Source organism: Lynx canadensis, chromosome A3 (assembly GCF_007474595.2).
Source record: "Lynx canadensis isolate LIC74 chromosome A3, mLynCan4.pri.v2, whole genome shotgun sequence".
Classification (NCBI taxonomy): domain Eukaryota; kingdom Metazoa; phylum Chordata; class Mammalia; order Carnivora; family Felidae; genus Lynx; species Lynx canadensis.
In genome coordinates, this window is record NC_044305.1 from 41,342,540 (window position 1) to 41,360,617 (window position 18,078).

The window sequence follows — 18,078 nt, forward strand, 5'->3', positions numbered from 1 at the left end:
GCTACTAAGTGTTGTGATCAAGACACTATAGGGGGATATGGTGGGGATTAATGGGTCAAGGCTGCTTCTACTTGGAGGCAGGTCTCTCCGAGGAGAACACATCTGAACTGAAGGACATGCTCCAAGCTTGGAGATGTTTCAGCTGACTTAATCATAATCAATAAAGAAATGGAGATCCTGATTGCCAGCTTAGAGTTTTAGGTCACAAGCCCAACGATGGAGAACAAGTTTTCCACTTTGTGTTTTGAGTTCCTGAGTTGCTAGCCATTGCCCCATACAGGATGCCTTGAGGGTGTGGGGGAGTAGGAAGAACAGGAGGAAGAGAGGGAGAAAAATGTCAAGAGAATAAAACTGTTTGAAGGCAGTATGGGGTGCTTCCCTTCCCGCTCCAGGCCTCCATGTGGATTTGAAAGTCTTTACTCTCTTGGGTAACATTTAATCTTGGCTTCCTAAACCAACAACTAATCATGGAAACCAAAGTAGGATTTTCCTTCCAGTTGGAGACTCACAATCTTTGATGTGACCATGAAGCACCACTTAAATTGATAGGATAAGGGTTTTTGTCACATAAAATGACTTCTTGACTGGCAATTTACCTGTGGAGTTCATTCTTTCTCATAATTCTTCTCCCCACACGTTATGGCGTGGCTTACTCCCAGTATATATGATTTGTCATGTAATTCCAATAACTCTACAGAGTAGAGATATTAGTTCTGCCACTTAGTAAGTAAGAAACTGAAGTTCAGAGACAGAAGAAACTTGCCAAGTTCACACGGACACTGGGTTTCAAGCCCAGGTCTGACTCTAGAACCTTCTGCATGATTCCAATATCACATAGTTTGCTGTCTCCTTCCCTAACCTTAGCCCCAGTATCACAGCTTGTTCAGTTCTTGTGACTCCACGAAGCATCAAGATGAAACAGCTGTCAAACTGGCTCCATCCCCTCTAATGCACTTGACAGCCACTTAACCCCCTTCAAAAATGCTTTGCTACTGACGATGATGGTAATGGACTAATAACAGAAAACAGTTAATGTGAACAACCAGAAAACCGAAAGGAAAAAAAAAAATTAGTGAGGAAGAAAATGGTCCTTTGTGTGAAATATTTCTTACATTTACGTTTAATAATGGTTCTACAATTATCCATTTTGCGAGATCAGCAGAACGTAGACGGAAGAGATGTTAAATTAAGCACAGAACTGCTGGATATCTTTAAGATAGCTAAATGAATGAGAAAACTTAAGGATTTTTACCTCCTGAAATTTACTTTGAAATTGACAGGGCTCAACCTATAAAACGTCTAAACAAATGATTCTGTTGTTAGAAATTTAAGGTTTGAAGCTAACATAAAACTAAAGTAGAACAGGTAGAGGAGAACCAGACTGTATGTGTGGCGGGCACCATAAGCCAGAAAAGTGACTCTTGGCAGTGGGGGGTAGTGGTGGCATCAGTACTGACAATCACCACTAATACTTGTATTTGGTAGCTAAGGCAGTTGAACTATCAAGACTTTATTTTGGAAACAGCTCTTCATTTAGTGCACTGTTTCCATTTAGAAAGATTATACCTGTAACTCTGGGCATCCCTTTATTGTAAGAAAAAAAGAAAGAAAGCAAGAAAAACAGCTAGGGGTTGGCCTGGTACTCACAGCTAAGTTGTAGCATTCTCCTGTCAACCATAAACAACTTCAAAGAATACTAACACAGGACAATGCTACTCTGATCATGAAGGCGCCTCTCCTTCCCCTCCCCGCCCCCACACAAAGACCGCTCCATTATCACGTCTAAACACAGACAAAAACATGAACACTGTACAAACCATGAATATGCCCAAATAGCTCCCCACTCTGACTAACATGGCTGACTGCTTTTTTACCATAGTTTTTAAAAAACGTTTTATTTATTTATTTTGAGAGACACAGAGAGAGAGAGAGAGAGCGCACGTGCGCAAGCAGGGAATGGGCAGAGAGAGATGGAAAGAAAATCTCATGGGGCTTGATCCCAAGGGGCTTGTCATGACTTAAGCCAAAATCAGAAGTCATCAAGAGTCAGACACTCAACCAACTGAGCCACCCACGTGCCGCATCAATCACAGTTTTAACAACACTCTCTTCTTCTTGCCCTCTAGATAAGAATTATTAAAACACTCACAGAATCAGCCTAGAGACCAGTCCAGAGCAAAGCGCCACTTTCTTACACTCCCCAAAATCACCCAAAACAAGCTCAAATCCTACCTTAAGTTCTTTGTAACATGTTTTTGCTGGGATGCCCCCCGTACTTCCCATTATATATGTTCTCCCTTAGTGCCGTGAGCCACTAAACCTAACACTGTTGGAAAGGAGGTATATTTCTGGGTGTCTGTGCTGAAAGGCACTGACCTGTGTCTATTTGTTCAGGGGAAGAAGCTCAGGAGATGCATCAGGTGTGAGCTGGGGACTCCACAGTGGGCAGTCTTGCAGCCAATGACCCAGGAAACATGCAAAGAGAACTAAGCAGCTGTGAATAAAAGCCAAGTAAATGTGGAGGAGGTGTGCTCATTTCATAATGATCCTATGCCTCTTATCTCTTTCACAATGAATAACAGCTTGACCACGATTAAATCATCAAAAACCAGTTCTAGTTTTCAGAGTATAATTTTACAGGCTGAAAGAAAGGCCGGCATTAAAGCAAGAGATTCCTGATATCCAGGTGTCACCATGAATAAGAATACTTACATAATGTTAGCGTCTTTGCCCTCAGACATTGATTTTCCAAGTAGATGTGACAAACTGAGATACTCATATTGTTACACGTTATGGCTGCTGAAGGGCGGTGCTCTCTTGTCCTTCTCTGGCTCTTCAAGCACATCTAAACATGCCTCAAAGGTTCCATCACTGTTGTCATTGTCATTACCACCACCACTACCCCCATCTTCACTGTCATCATTGGACTGCCCAGCACTCTGGAATGTTCTTCTCTGTACTAGAGTCTGTGCTACATGCATGACCCCCTTTAACCCTAAGGTCAACTCTAGGAAGATGGTGGTGTTCTTTATCCTTATTTTGCAGAGAAGGAAACTGAAGCAGTGACATTAACTCCAAAGGGGAGGCACAGGGATTCAAGACCAGGATAATCTGCCCCAGGGCCCACATGCTTAGCAACTATACCGCTTTTTATCCTTAACAGGGCCCTAGAATATGAGATGAAAATGGGGAAGAAAAAAAGAAGTTGCCTTGGGCTTGCTGCATGCTCTTTAGTACTTTGAAGAAAACTTCCTAGAAATCTCTCAGGTTCTTACTTCCAAAGGTGGCTGTATTATTCTTGAAAGCTTTATGGTTTTAGAGGATTTCACGTACTTTCATTAATTACAGACTACTCCTTGAAATGATAGACTGTTAAGATGATTAGCAGAAATGTTTCCAAGTAAGATGATGATGTTGCCTGAAATTAGTAACCAAAAACGTACCTCTCACCAATCAACAAAAACAAAACACAAAACTCATTAATTTGGGGGTAATGGGGGCAGATTTTCTGATATTCATTGAATAATTCAATGGATTTGTGAAGCATGTGAAAAATATCACGGGAGGCTAAGAATCAAATGAGATGGCAATTCTACTGCCTCCAAGGAACTGAAAAGAGTACAACAGGGAAGGTCTGGGACATAAACCTGTCTCTCGGTACAAGCAAAACAGTGACAGGAGTCTTAACAGAAGTGGAGGGGAGGTTTCCTGGACATTACGGAATAGTGCTACTCAAAATGTGGTATGTGTTTTGGACACCTGTATTGCAATTTAACAGTATTTTTATGTCTATTGAATCGATATATAGTAAGCTCAATAATTATGCTTGCATTTTATATGACCTTTTTATTTCATTTTTCATTTCATGTTTCTAGTAATTAATGCTCATTCATTTTGCGAAAGTACTAATAAATGACAGAGCATAAATAAGTGGTTCTTTACTACTGCAGCCTGAGAAGCAGTATATCCTAGAGCCGTGTTTAAGGCCAACCACATTTTTCTTACTAGAACTCAATTTGATAGCCATTTGGATATACATATAATAACGTACTACGTATTTTTTACATATAATATTTGCATAAAATATTTAAAGTCACAAAAATCTCTGAAGATATTCTAAGTTTATACTCTTTGGCAATTCATGTAGAAAATAAATCTGCATAGTAATGATTTGACAAAGCAGTAGACATATGCTTTAAAAATAAACAAAGCCATGGGGCGCCTGGGTGCTCGGTCGGTTAAGGGTCCAACTTTGGCTCAGGTCATGATCTTGTGGTTTGTGAGTTTGAGCCCCACACCGGGCTCCGTGCTGACAGCTCAGAGCCTAGAGCCTCCTTTGGATTCTGTGTCTCCCTCTCTCTTGGCCCCTCCCCAGCTTGCGTGCTCTCGCTCTCTCTCTCTCTCTCTCTCAAAAATAAACATTAAAAAAATGTTTTTTAATTTAAAAATAAAGCCATAACCAATTGAGATTCAGAACCTTTGATGAGCCATGAAGTGAATATTTAAAAATCAACAATTATGATAAGTATTTTTCCTTGCACAAAAATATAATGAGAGGTCACTCCTATAGTCAGGGTCAATTAAGAGATGAGGAAAAAAGAGATGAGAAACACTGTGTTGCTCTAGAGTTTTGTAGAACGCTGCTTGGCACAGAGTAGGTGCTCAATACTTGCTGAATGAAAAAAAAAAGGTATTTAAGAATAAATAATGAGGCAATGGATCTTAGTTAACATTGTGGTGTAATGCTGGAAGATGATGCTTCTCAAAGGAAAAGACATTTCCTTTACAGGAAGACTCCATTCCATTCCAAACTTCGAGCATGCTGATTATTATAGGGGCTTGCTCTGAAAGACGCCGTAGTGGGAGCTGAGGCTTTGTCAGTGACTGGTGTTAGGACCTTCTTGGTCCCCCTCCTCCTCCTAGATCTCCTTGCCTACAACACGGAGATGATAACAGAGCTCACCTCACAAGCTAACTGGGGGAGAAGATGACATATGAGCATTTTGTTTATGCCTGGTACTTAGGGAATGCCCAGGTAAATGGAAGACAGCAGTAGTATTATGTGAAAGCAGAGGATTCTGCCAATATTTTGTCACTTTGACCTACAACAATGGCAGTTTCTTATGGTTCAGCCTAATATTAATGGTACCTGGTTTCAAATACAGTAAACAGAACCTATCTGCTCAAAATAATTCATCAGGCGGAGACTGATGTATTCGTTTCCTGTCACCTCCACTATCTTACCTGCCAGCATATGTCTCCTGGGCTGCTGTCCAAGTTACAAAAAGGGATGTATGAGCCTGGGAAGCATGTCACACATGGGGAGTGTTGCCATCATAATCCTCTGACTGCCTGATGGCAGGGTCTGCCCAGGACACGTACACCTACACTGTGCTGGTTCCTCCAGGGCCTCAAGGGAAGCAATGTTACAAACCACATTACAAACCTTCAAAGATTCTATGGCTCTTTGTGAGCAAAAGTGCTGGGCAGCTTTCGAGCTTGAGATGCAAAGCAATAGCAGGCCAGATTCTGGAAAATGGGGCTCCAGGTATAAACTAGGGCTGGCCCAATAACTTTGTGTGGGTGGGCCACATACAAATTTATCAGTGAGAGCTAGCACTGGAAGCCATATTTATACCCCTCCATCGACCATCGTCACCTTCTTACTCACTTCTACCTTTTATGGTGCAATATAACCAGGCTACAACCCTCAGGCTCCCACACTGCCATCATCACCACCACCACATACACAGCTAGTATCATTCTTTCCAAAGTAAGAAACTCAACCTCCAAAACACCTCATGACGGTTAGAAATTCCTGTTACTACCCATCATTTTTACAAATAAGTACTGTAACAGGTTACATAGCTTGGGAAGAACCAGCGTGGTGTCTATGTCTTTAATATGAAAATATTTTATATTTTCTGCCTATAAACTTAAACACAAGTTCTAAATCTTGGAACTATTTTAATAGAAAGGCAGATCAAAGCCCAATGAATGCCTGCTTAAAACACCGCTTTATACAGCCTACTTAGGGTGAGGAGGTTTATAAAGTTGCGTTTCTGGATTTTAAAAAATTGTCAGATAATTTCGTTTGAGCAAAACTACGTATATAGAGCGTATTAGCACAAAGGTAGTCTACTGAAATCCATTTTTCTGTACGTATTTATGTATTTAGTTTTATCGCTAGGTAAAGTTTCATATAGGAATTTAAATATATGCTCTTAGAGGGAAAGAAATTATTCTATATAATACCTAGCACTGTCTCCAGCATGTATTAGGAATTAAGTAAATGTATACTGAATTAAATCGAACAGAAACTCAGGGAAAGTAATTATGTTAATTTTCACATGAAAATACAGTAAATCAAATGGTGGCTTCTGATGTTAGATTAAAAAAAAAAAAGATACAATAGTCGTGGGAAATTAACTCAAGAATCTCAGATTAATTTTCCACTAAAGTGAAACTGAATTATCCTTGCTCCTTGAAAAGGACATAATACTCTAAGATTTAACCGTCAGCATGAGGAAAATGCATTTAATTTAAAATGTGCCTATTTCTACGAGGCATGGAATCCATTCTTTAAAGGCTAAAGCCACAGGTAAATAACAGTCACAGGCAATGGAATGGCTCCTTGTATAGGTAGAGACATCAATACAGAATTCTGTTCATTAACAATTGATGGCTTAGTAGGGCTAGGTGATTGGGTGGGAGGCACAGAAAGAACAAAGATGGGCCCACCTAAATACCAGGAATGAAAGAGGCCCCCGAGCTGTGCTCTGACCCTGAAACCTGGAATGGAAAGACAGGAGTCACCAAGGGCAGAGCTCACAAATACTCAACACACAAGATGCCCAATCTATAGTGGCACAGCCGGGCGCTGTGTGAATTCAACAGGAGACCTGAGAAGCTAGGAAAGATAATAGTCGATTTCCTGTTGGTTTATAAACTTGTTTTTATACACTATCATGCTCCACCTTTCCATTAAAAACAAGTCTAGATAACTGAAGGGGGTAAAGGTTAGGTAAAAAAATAAATAAACCATCACCAGTTCTATCATTATTTGTACATTTTTTTGTATGATACAAAGCAAACCTTTAAGAGAACTTGATCAAGCAGGCTCACCACCATGACCTTTCCCTTGAAGGCAAGCCCTTCAGTTGGGTATCAGGGTCATGCCAACTCATAGATGATTTTTAGAAACCTACCATGATTCATTCAAAGCTCAGACTTCATAGACCCAGGACCTCTTCAAACGCATCATTCCTCCAGTATAACTCAAATGCCAGGAAGGATTGCTACACCCTGAAAATCCTTCTTTCCTCAGAGTGATTCTATATGAGGATCTCAAAACTCTAAGCTGCCCTGATGGACCACAATCTCCTAATCTTTAATTTTAGTTTCCCATTTCTCCCCTTCTTTTGCTCTCACTGGACCCTCCAGCCTCTGGATGTTTCCCTAATCCTTGGTTCACTAGCATTAAGTGGATCCCATGGGCAGTCATTTCAAACTGGCTGTCACCAGGAATGAGAATAGAACCTAATTTTGATGTAGCACTTCATGATTCAGGAGGGGCTCTCTTGGGCCTTCTCTTACTTGATTTCATTTGCAACAGGTCTTATTATTATTCCTCTTAAATAAGTAGCACAGAGGAATTTGAGAGGCCCCATGAAAGCTTGCTGACATGAGACTGTAGTCAGCTATTTGTAATTTTATCCTGCCCGCCTCAGTGGCAAGGGACACGAGCCAGGCAAAACGGCACAACGGCAGGAGATACAACCCAGGATACCTATGACCGTGCCTTAGCACCTAGATTCAGCCTCAGCGTTAGATTCCAACCAAATAAGCAACTCTATCTTGAAAAGGAATACAAACTACATAAAGCAGTCAACAATGTGTATTGGCAGCGAGGCAGTCAACAATGTGTATTGGCAGCGAGGCACTCAGAAAAACAAGCTGTGCTGAGCCAAAGTTCTATATGTAGCTGGCTCAGAAGAATAAATTAAAACAAGTCAAACAAAGCCTCACCATGACCAAAATAGGTATGTGTCTTTTTGCTTCCAACTCTCTCAAAAAAGTAACAATAATGCAATACTATCTATCTTCAGTTAATTAATTCAAGCTTCTTGCAGCAAGCTTTTGTACCTCAATCTGTATTACAGACCATCTGTCTCTGCGAATCGTTAGCTCTCACCCACAGCCTGCTTCCTAACCCTTAGAAGAAATGTGATCTCCTTCAAAGCCGGAAAAACGTTCTGTTACACCAGAGGGGGGTTAAGGACGGACATTTTAAGTAAACCGATGTCGTTACTTTACGATGTTCCGCAGCCACCTCCGCTGTTAATGAAACAACACCTTCACATCCGTGAACAAGAGCCATAGTGTTTGTATAACAGGAACAATTCTCACTGGTCAATCAGATGGCAAATTTTCTATACGGAGAAAGCAAAGCTTAATTCTGTTACCTCTAAGTGACTTCGCCTCTCAGCAATCACTCGTTCATCCTTGTTTCCAAATAGTTTCTTTGGAGGGAACTCAAGGGTAGCAAGCTGAAATACATATTTTATAAGAGATGCATTAATATCATACCTACGACCTTTGGCTTTTATTTATCTATTATCTGCAGTCTCTATCATGGGGTGAAAAGAGGAAGAGGTTGGAAATTTAAAGATGGTAGGTCCTCCCCTACTCTGTCACTAACCTACTGCGTGACCTTGAACGGACAGGGTAGGACTCCACAATGGCCAAATGAGGAGGAGAGATGATGGGAACTCAGAGAAAGGACAGGTCTTAGTCCCAATATTTTGTCTCAGATGGGTGTTTCCCAAGTTTTATTTGTTAAAATGCAAGTTTGTTCTTTTAGTCCCCTCCTCACGCTAGAATTCAATTATTTTTGTGCTAGGAATGAACACTTACCTTGCACAGTACTGGAACATTCTGTAAAACATTCTGAGACCATTGTTCAGGTTCCTTAAACATTCCATATTGCCTTTTTATAGCTATGGTTACAAATGAAGAATTCCCGTGTGAAGGGAGGACCTCTCTTTGAATCTTTTCCTTGTTCTTTAGAGAATAAAGGCTTAGGATTTGTTTTTAGCCAGGTCTTGGGATTTCATGGTTATTTTCTTTGTGCTTCTCTTCTTGGAGGTATTAAAATCGTAATAAAAAGATAAGTTTTATTGTAGGCCGTGAGGCAAGAAAGAACTCCATAATCTGATGAGCACCTGACCAGCCAGTGCTGCTCTGGTCAAATGAATGCTAAGCGGAGCAATAATTGCTGGTGTTGGTGAAATTCACTATTTCCTGCCTTCCTCACCTTGTCGGGTTCAGACAAACTGAGAGGCTGATGAAGGATTATCAAGAAAAAAATTAACGTTTCTTCCAAAACATATGTCACAGTGTGTCACAAAATCCCTGTTTTATACGCATGTAAATCTCTTAGTTGATTTAAATTTTTATTACCACGATGGCAGTCAAAAATTAAGAACCGGCGCCTATATGTTTAGTGCTTGAAAAGCTCAGTATTAAAGTAGAAGAATATACGTAAAGTGCACATAAATGAACTTGGTAAATTTTCAACATCTCAACACACTGAAGCCACTACCCAGATCAAGAAAGAGAACATGCTCAGCACCGTAGGCCCCGCCAAGCACCCCCTTGCAGCCCTGCTCTCCCGCCCTCTACAAAGACTGACGCTAGCCTGACTGACTTCTAACAGTGAGGCTCAGTGTTGCCTATTTTTGAGCTTTATGAACTCCTTGGTGTCTGCCTTCACCACCCTACCTCATGTTTGTGAGATCCATCCACCTTGCTGTGTGTAGCTATAGTTTGCTCATTCTTGTAGCTACACAGTATTCCATTATGCGAACATTCCACCATTTATTTAATAGTCTTGTGTTACTGGGCTACTGGTTAGTTTCTAGTTTGGGGCCATTAGGAATTGTGCTGCTATGAACATTTTCCCAAAGGCCTTCTGATGAACATATGCAGGGATTTCTGCTGGTCAGAGTCTTGGGAATAAAAATGCTGGGTCACAGGGTATGAAAGTGTTCAGCTGTGTTGGAATTACCGAATGGTTTTCTGGAGTGGTTTAACCACCTGACACTCCCATGAGCAGGGACTGAGAGATCCAGTTGCTTCAGATCCTTGCCAATATCTGGTCCATCTCTGGTTTGTCTTTGCAATTCCATTGGGTGGGCAGTGATCTCTACTGTGGCTCAAGTTTACCTTTTCCTAATGACTAATGACGTTAGAGTGTCACTTTCACATGCTCACTGATCATCTGGTTGGTCATTGTCTGCTCAACTCTTTTGTCATCTTTTATTAGGTATCTAAGGTATCTTCTGTTTTCTTATTAATAGCAATTCTCCTTGTTAACTCTCATCAAGGTATCTTTGATGACTTAATGTCCTTTTTTAAAGTTAACTGAGGTTGGGAAGATGTTTACTCCTTTCACACTCTAGCGTTGTACCAAAGCAGAGAAAACTTGGGGTGGGTGGCATGGAGCACCTCTTCTCCTCCTACTCTCACCACGTTCCAATTTTGGTGATGACACGGAGCTTTAAAATCAGTTCAAGGTAAAGTGAAAGACCTTGGGTACTGAGGTAAGGCACACCCAGTCTGAATCTTGGCTTGACCACTATCTAGCTGACTGGCTGTGTTTCTCTCTGCCTAAATATTACCTGCAGAAAGGCGGCGGACAACGATCCTAAACTTCCCCAGGTTTCTGTGAAGATGTAGTGAAATAATGACAGATGGACCTTAGCTACTGTTACGATTTGCTAGAGATCTGCTGGTTACAAGAAAAGCAGCATGCCACATCCTCTTGGACCCTCTCTCCATCCCTGGACTGGTGATGTGGCTTCAGGGAGCAAAGGGTTTTCTGGAACCTTGGCCTCGCTGGCAAAAACACACTTCCCAGCTGTTGCAGTTTCGAGAAGACAGGTACACCAGAGCTTGTCTTTTGGGCTTTATCTAGCCCCGATTTTATCTTGTACAAGTGTGTTTCCCCCCAGCACTGATGCTGAAACCTTGGCAGGCATGCTGTCACAGTTGGTTGTTTTGTCATTTTCTTATATGGCTGATGAGGTGATGTGGTTTCTGTCAGGGGAAATTTATAGTCACGTTTGTGTGCTCAGTCAGAAATGGGGCACTAACAGGACTTGAGGCAGCTGAACCGGGTGGGGAGCAAGCATTTAGCTGTCCTCGTTGTCAACAGCAATACTCTATTCTGAGAGGGAGGATAAAATTTTGTGCTGTTAATAACCACCCTGTGAAACAGGCACGTATAAAGTATGTGTAATGCTGTCGTTCAGATTTTTAAGAAGAAAAGGACACCTGTTAACAACTTTCGGGCATATAATCAGAGGACTATAATATTCAACCACTTAACTTCAGAGACCAGGAAACAGTTAGTTCCAGACTTAAACAGTCATGGCGTGGCTGAGTTGAGACAAGGAATCAGCGCTGACTCTGAGTGTTTCACAACAGTGCTGTAGAGGGTGCCTGCAATGTACAGAAAAACCCCTTTCAAGTCCTTGGGAATCTAGGATTCAGAAGAAAAAAAGTAACCCCTTCTTAAGAATATTAAACCAGAAGAGTGATGTATAGCTGCTAGGCAGTGGCCAACAGTCCCAAGAGCTGTGAACAGAACCCCATGAAGACTGGTACCCAACAAGGGAATGGGAACATGCGGGAGAGCAACAGCAGTGGGGGTAACAGGAAAGGGGCTGGGTTGGGAGGCAGGCTCCCAGAAGTACATCCTGGGATTGGTCCTATGAGATTAGTCCGTTCCTGTCAGCTTACTCCTCTCACAATAAAAACTGGGAATAACGGTGGCTATCCTTATACACAGCTGAAGAGAGGAAGGAACGGGGGCAGAAATTCCAGTATGAATCATGATAGAAATGCACACTAGTGGGTCCATGTGCTTTTGGTGGGGCTGGGGCACAGAGCAAATTAAAGTAGAAAGGCAAGGCTGTGAGACAAAGTATAAAAGAAAAATACTGCCTCCATTAAAATAATTATATTTACATCAGAAACAGCTCTCCAACTCTCTTCCTTCTGATAGAATGGAAATGACCTTCATTTCTCCTTTTTAGAGAATCTTAACACCGGTGTTTAAGCCTTGCTATCTATAAGCTCTTAGGCTAAATGAGATGAAATTGCCAATTTCATAAGTTAAAAATGGTTGAATATCAGCAATTTCATCTGGTTAAACCCTGCATAAAACTTTGACATTTTTAAGCGACCACTAGGGCAAAGATACATTTCCATCTGCTTTACCTGCCAAGGGTAAGTATTCTCATTTGATGGACTGTCAGTGGGCTATATCAACCCGATATTCTTTCAAAGGCTATTTCTCTTACTCAAAAATAATACTAAACTAGAAGTATCTAATATTAAAAAGTATACAACAGTGAAACAGCCGAGGAGTTGGGAATGGGGGCCAGGTGATGCAGGAAGCCATTTGGGAACCAACAGCTGTTGACCCAGAACATAGAGCCACACTCGACCATCTGAATCAGCCCATCCTCCATAAGGAAAAGGGACCATCACAGTCTTTGCCTGCACTAGGGGAAGGAGACAGGAATTACTGCTTCGTTCTTAAAACAGTAATATTATGCATGGAGGAGGGCACTTGGGACGAGCACTGGGTGTTGTATGGAAACCAATTTGATGATAAATTATATTAAAAAAAAAACCAGCAACATTATAAAAATCCTTAGAAGAGTTTAGAGCTCTAGAACAGAGAAGAAACCTGTGTATGGAAACCAATTTGTCAATAAATTTCATATATATATATATATATATATATATATATATATATATATATATATATAAAAAAAAAAAGAAGAAACCTGAACTTTTTCTCTCTTCAAGAACAAAGTGACTGCCTCGTTTCTGTTAAAACAGACAGCAGAAGCAATCCTCCGTAGGTTTCATGGCTGGATTGTGAATTACTTAAATTTTTTAAAAAGGATAATTTACCAAGATCAACAAAGCCACTGGTCAGTTTAAATAAAGTGCCTGGAGAGCCAAAACAGACAAACAAATGGGCAAAACAAACAAACAAAAAACAAACACACATAAACACGCCAAACAAAAAAGAAAAACTCTTCCATTTTGCCAAAAGTGTTGCTGTCTGAAAAGTAACATTTCCAACAAGAACACAAGAAAGGGTTAGAAAGGGGGCGGTTCCGAACTGTCCCTGATTTCTCTACTCATGTCTGACGTACATCAACATCTTCTGTTTGCTTGCTTGGTTTCCTCATGTTAAACAGAAATTTGTAAATAAGATAAATTATATTCGCTGGACGTTTTTATTTCTTTTCAAGTTCTTTATATTCACAAACTTTCATTTTTATCGACTTATTTTTTAATCTAGCAGATGGTCTAGATTTGATTTCCATGAGAGACACTGTCAGGAACAGTGAATGGCAATCGTAGGCGGGGGACAATGTCCTCTTTGATTGCCTTTGTAACCTGTGATAAAGGAAATACAGTGTCCTACATTTCTAAAAATCATAGTTCCTTAAGTTCTATATTCCTTACAGTAACTAAATTCGAGAGCGACTCAGATAAATGTGATTCATATACAAATTATCAACATACTGGGATTCAGTAACGAGGGAAAAATGACTTTCCTTACACTTTCATTTTCATAAAGAACAAGGGCCATGATTTCCCCCTTATAACTCTCATGGAGAGGGTGTCTCGTGTTGGAAAGTATGATTCTACCAGAAAATAACCTTTCTACAAACGATAAGATGTGAGGGAACAGTTCTGGTTGAAGGAAAAAAAAAAAAAAAAAAAAAAATACTGCCTCCATTAAAATAATTATATTTATTTTGGCGGAGCTTTATTTGTTCCCCTTCAAAAGCATGAAAAACAAGAGAAGAGATGAAAAGGAAACACTGTGTCTCCAAACTAGGAAAGTGGCAGGGCTCTGCCCTGCAGACTGGGCAGCACCCAGGGAAAGCTTGTGGGGGGTGGGGAGACGGGGAGCTGCCGGGGCCACCCTCACCTCGCCCCCAGACCGCTGGCATCATGAGCTGCCCACCAAGGCAGGCATGCAAACTCTCGGGCAGCCCACTACACTGCGATTAAAGGGCTAAATCTGGGGACAAGGAAAAGGCAGGGGACAGCCGCAGCAAGAGGAAGGCGGGTAAGGGCTGTGGGGGTGGGGAAGGACCTGGGGAAGCTCACACTACTAAGGAGAGGAAAGGTCTGAGGCCAAGCGTGTACCCCACAGCGATACCACAGCCCTCATGAACACCAGAAAGGAAGACAGTATGTGTCACAGACAAAACCGGTGGAAAGAGATTCAGAAAAATCCCAGGCAGAAGGTCAGGCACGTAGTAGGTTGCTGCCTTCATCATCGCCAGTATCTGTCCTCCCCTTGCCCCGGGATACGCTACTGTTCCCCCAGCCATTAGTCCACTGCACTGAAAGATGAGATGCCATTAGGAGGAACCCAGATTAGTACGATAACTAAATGAGTAGGGGTGAGAAGGAGGATGAGGGACATGTAAGCAAAGGCAGATAAAGAACCACCACATGAAGAACGGGCCAGAGACAGCCAGAGGGGTTCAGACACGGAGTCACTCACGGGCCACCTGGGGGGCTCAGTCAGCTGGGCGCCCATCTGACTCTTGACTTTGGCTTGGGACATGACCGCATGGTTGTGAGATCGAGCCCCATGTCGGGCTCCATGCTGACAGTGCGGAGCCTGCTTGGGATTCTCTCTCTCCCTCTCTCTTTGCCCTTCCCCCTACCCCACTTGCAAATGCTGTCTTTCTCTCTCTTAAAAGAAAGAACTTTAAAAAAAAAAAAAAAAGGAAAGAAGTTACTCATGGTCTTGCAGAAACCACAAAAATCATCTCAAAAGAAGAGCTGAAGAAGTACACAGGTTGAAGGAAGAGACTGCGAGGGGAGAGGGGTGGAAAAGTGAGCCAGCTCTGAGAGAAGTGGCTGACTCAAGGACTGGGACAGGGAAGATGTAAGCTAAGCCTGAAGCATCTCATAGTGCCCGAAAGTGCCCAGAAACTTCAAAGCACAAAGATGGAGTGTTACAAAGGAGCACAAGCATTAACTGAAAGAGCTCCTAAAGGCCAAAGATGAAATAATCTGAAAACAATATTTAAAAAAACAAAACAAAAAAACTCATATTGGCTTATAGCCAAAATATGACCGGACAAACAAACAACTGAATAAAGACAGACACGGGAAAGGAAAGACAAGCCCTCCACGCACAAGATTTCCAAATAACTTGTGGCTATCTCACCCTGAAGGACGTGGAACATACCTCTCCATGACTAAAATGTGTGCTGTGCACAGGGACTTCCTTCCAAAGAGTAAGTGTAGAAAAGGGGGAAGCCATGTAACATTCCGGGGGAGAAACTGGGAGAAACCTCAGCCAGGTGATCGAGATCAGTATCAACAGTGATAAGCCCCACGGACAGTGTTTGTCTCTTTCATCTGACATGATCATAATGGCACTTTTACCTCTGTGGTTCTCTCCTCCCCAAACCCACAGCTCTAATCACAAGAAAAGCATCACACAAATCCCAACAGGGAACATTCTGTAAAATACCTGACCAGCATTCCTCAATACTGTCAAGGTCATCAAAATTAGGTAAGTATAAAAAAGTGTCACAATAAAATGTAAGACAGATTCCTGGATGGGATCCTGGAACAGAAATGGGATATTAGGTAAAAAATAAGAAAATCTCAAAAATGTAAACAATAATAATGGATCAATATTAGTTCACTAGTTGTGGCACATGTACTATAGTAGTGTAAGTTGTTAATAACAGGCGAGGCTATAAATCTAAAACGATTCAAATAGGACTTCTGGCTTGTGATCTGACACGTTGAGAAGCTTGGAAGCCATCACCCTTGCCCTCACAACAAGAAAAAAGCTGAAAAGACTAAAAATCAACAGCTCTTCATAGATCCATCAGAGAGCTGAGGTCATGGGGCAAACTAATGTCCCCAAACTAGAGAGACAAGCAGGAAGAGACTGAGAACCATATCCTATTGGGTGCAGAAGCCTGTAGCTGGATCCAGGAGAGGCAGCAACAATTTAAACTGTAATTGGTGAGGGGCACTGGCTGTCTCAGTGGGTTAAGCCTCCAACTCTCGATTTGGGCTCTGGTCATGATCTCACGGTTCATGAGATCAAGCCCCACACAGGCCTCTGAGCTGATAGTGCAGAGCCTGCTTGAGATTCTCTCTCTCCCTCTCTCTCTGCCCTCCCCCGTTTGTTCATTCTCTCTCTCTCTCTCAATAAATAAACTTTAAAAAATAAATAAACTGTAACTGGTGAATTACTGGAGGCTCAGTACAGACTAGTATTTGAGTTAAAAACTCTGGGTACGTGTGGGGTCTGCACACTTCTGTTAGTTTTACCCCCAGGAGTCCAGCCAGGTTCTCATCCTGAGATGGGAGAAAAATCTGCTACTTTCCAGCAGGAGAGAAAAAGTAATCATTCTGAAATACACCCAAAGTTCTCTGTTGTCCTTAACATGGCCTGCCCTCAAGGGAAACTTGTACCAGAATCTAAGCGCTTTGGGATAACCAAACCTGGGGAAAGTAAAATGCCCCACAGCAGGCTCACTAAAAGAGGACACCTGATCAAAGGCCAATGCAGGCTTTTCCCTTTCCCTCTGGCCACACCTCACCACCACATTAAGAGACCTCCTGATTACAGCGGAAAGAGCTACAAGCCCCAGGCTCTACTGAAGAAGTCTTTAGCCAAACCCAAAGACCAGGAAGACCAAAACAAGGGCACCTGGGAAAACGGTAGCCTCTGATACCACAGCTACAGCAAACGGCAAGCACAGCCTGGATTCTAGCCAATGAACATAAAACCTCACACCGAAGGCCTATCTACCTCAATTCCTTTCATCCAATACACCATGTCCCAGCTTTCAGCAAAAACTGACAAGCAAAAAAAAAAAAAAAAGAAAAAAAGTTGATTGAAAAATCAGTACCACCACACCCTCACTATCTACCTCTCCCTACCCACAACCTACTAAAAAAAAGAGAAAAAGAAAAAAAAAAAAGTGGGCCAGAAGCACTCCACAAAGAATGGGGAAAAAGCAAAAAGCACTTATTAGAATGAAAGCCCCAGTAGAAGAAACAAACCTAGAATGAACACAATGAAAACACAGATTAGCATGTAGTATAGAGAGTAAGGGACAATGCAAAATGAAATGTGCTAAGGGAAAAGTCAACATGACCCGAAGAGTTTATGCCTAACCAAAGTGTCTTTCAAGTGCACAGGCCACAGAGAGACATTCTCAAGCACACAAGAACTCTGGTAAAACACATCAAGCTGCATCTTTTCAAAAATGTACTGGATGATCAAAAAATAACCAAGAGATAGCACAATATAAAGATCTCAGGAATGAAGAAATTATGGTAAAGTAAATGTCCCCTCTATTTAAAATCACAATATTTAGGGGCGCCTGGGTGGCTCAGTCAGTTGGGCATCCAACTTCAGCTCAGGTCATGATCTCACGGTTTGTGAGTTCAAGCCCCGTGTCGGGCTCTGTGCTGACAGCTTCAGATTCTGTGTCTCCGTCTTTCTCTGCCCCCGCCCCACTCACTCATGCTGTGTTGCTCAAAAGTGAATAAATGTTAAAAATTTTTTAAAATCACAACATTTAATAATATATAATTATATAAGTCTATGTACAATGTTTAATAATATATAATTATATGAATTTAGGTATAAAAGAATGTGAATGCTATATATCTTGACAGTGTAAAAAGATAATACAAAATGACTTAAAATTTGGGAGATGGGAGTAAACATAAGTGTACTGATCTTAACTTTGTTAGAAGAGTCAGTTGATCATTCATAAAAGGGAAACACAACTGGTCATTTGTAAACTAGAAACACATTTGAAAACTAGCAACTAAATTCTAATGTTTGTTTATAATCTTTTTTCTTAAAGTCCTATATATTTTAGAGAACTTAAAACTTCTTGTGGAGCAACATTTAATTTGAAGTTCAGTAATTTCTTCAATTTCATTTTCTTTCACTTCTGACAAATTCAAGTAAAATTA

The 18,078-nt window shown here is 41.4% G+C and overlaps 1 protein-coding gene across 4 annotated transcripts in view; it reads right to left on the reverse strand.

Moving 5' to 3' along the window:
- Positions 1-18,078, reverse strand: part of KIF16B (kinesin family member 16B) — a 290,777-nt gene that overhangs the window by 24,928 nt on the left and 247,771 nt on the right. For all 4 annotated transcript variants that reach the window (XM_030310126.2, XM_030310127.1, XM_030310125.1 and 1 more), the window contains one exon: positions 8,466-8,549. In XM_030310126.2, the coding sequence (XP_030165986.1) occupies positions 8,466-8,549 (84 nt within the window). The remainder of the gene's footprint in view (positions 1-8,465; positions 8,550-18,078) is intronic.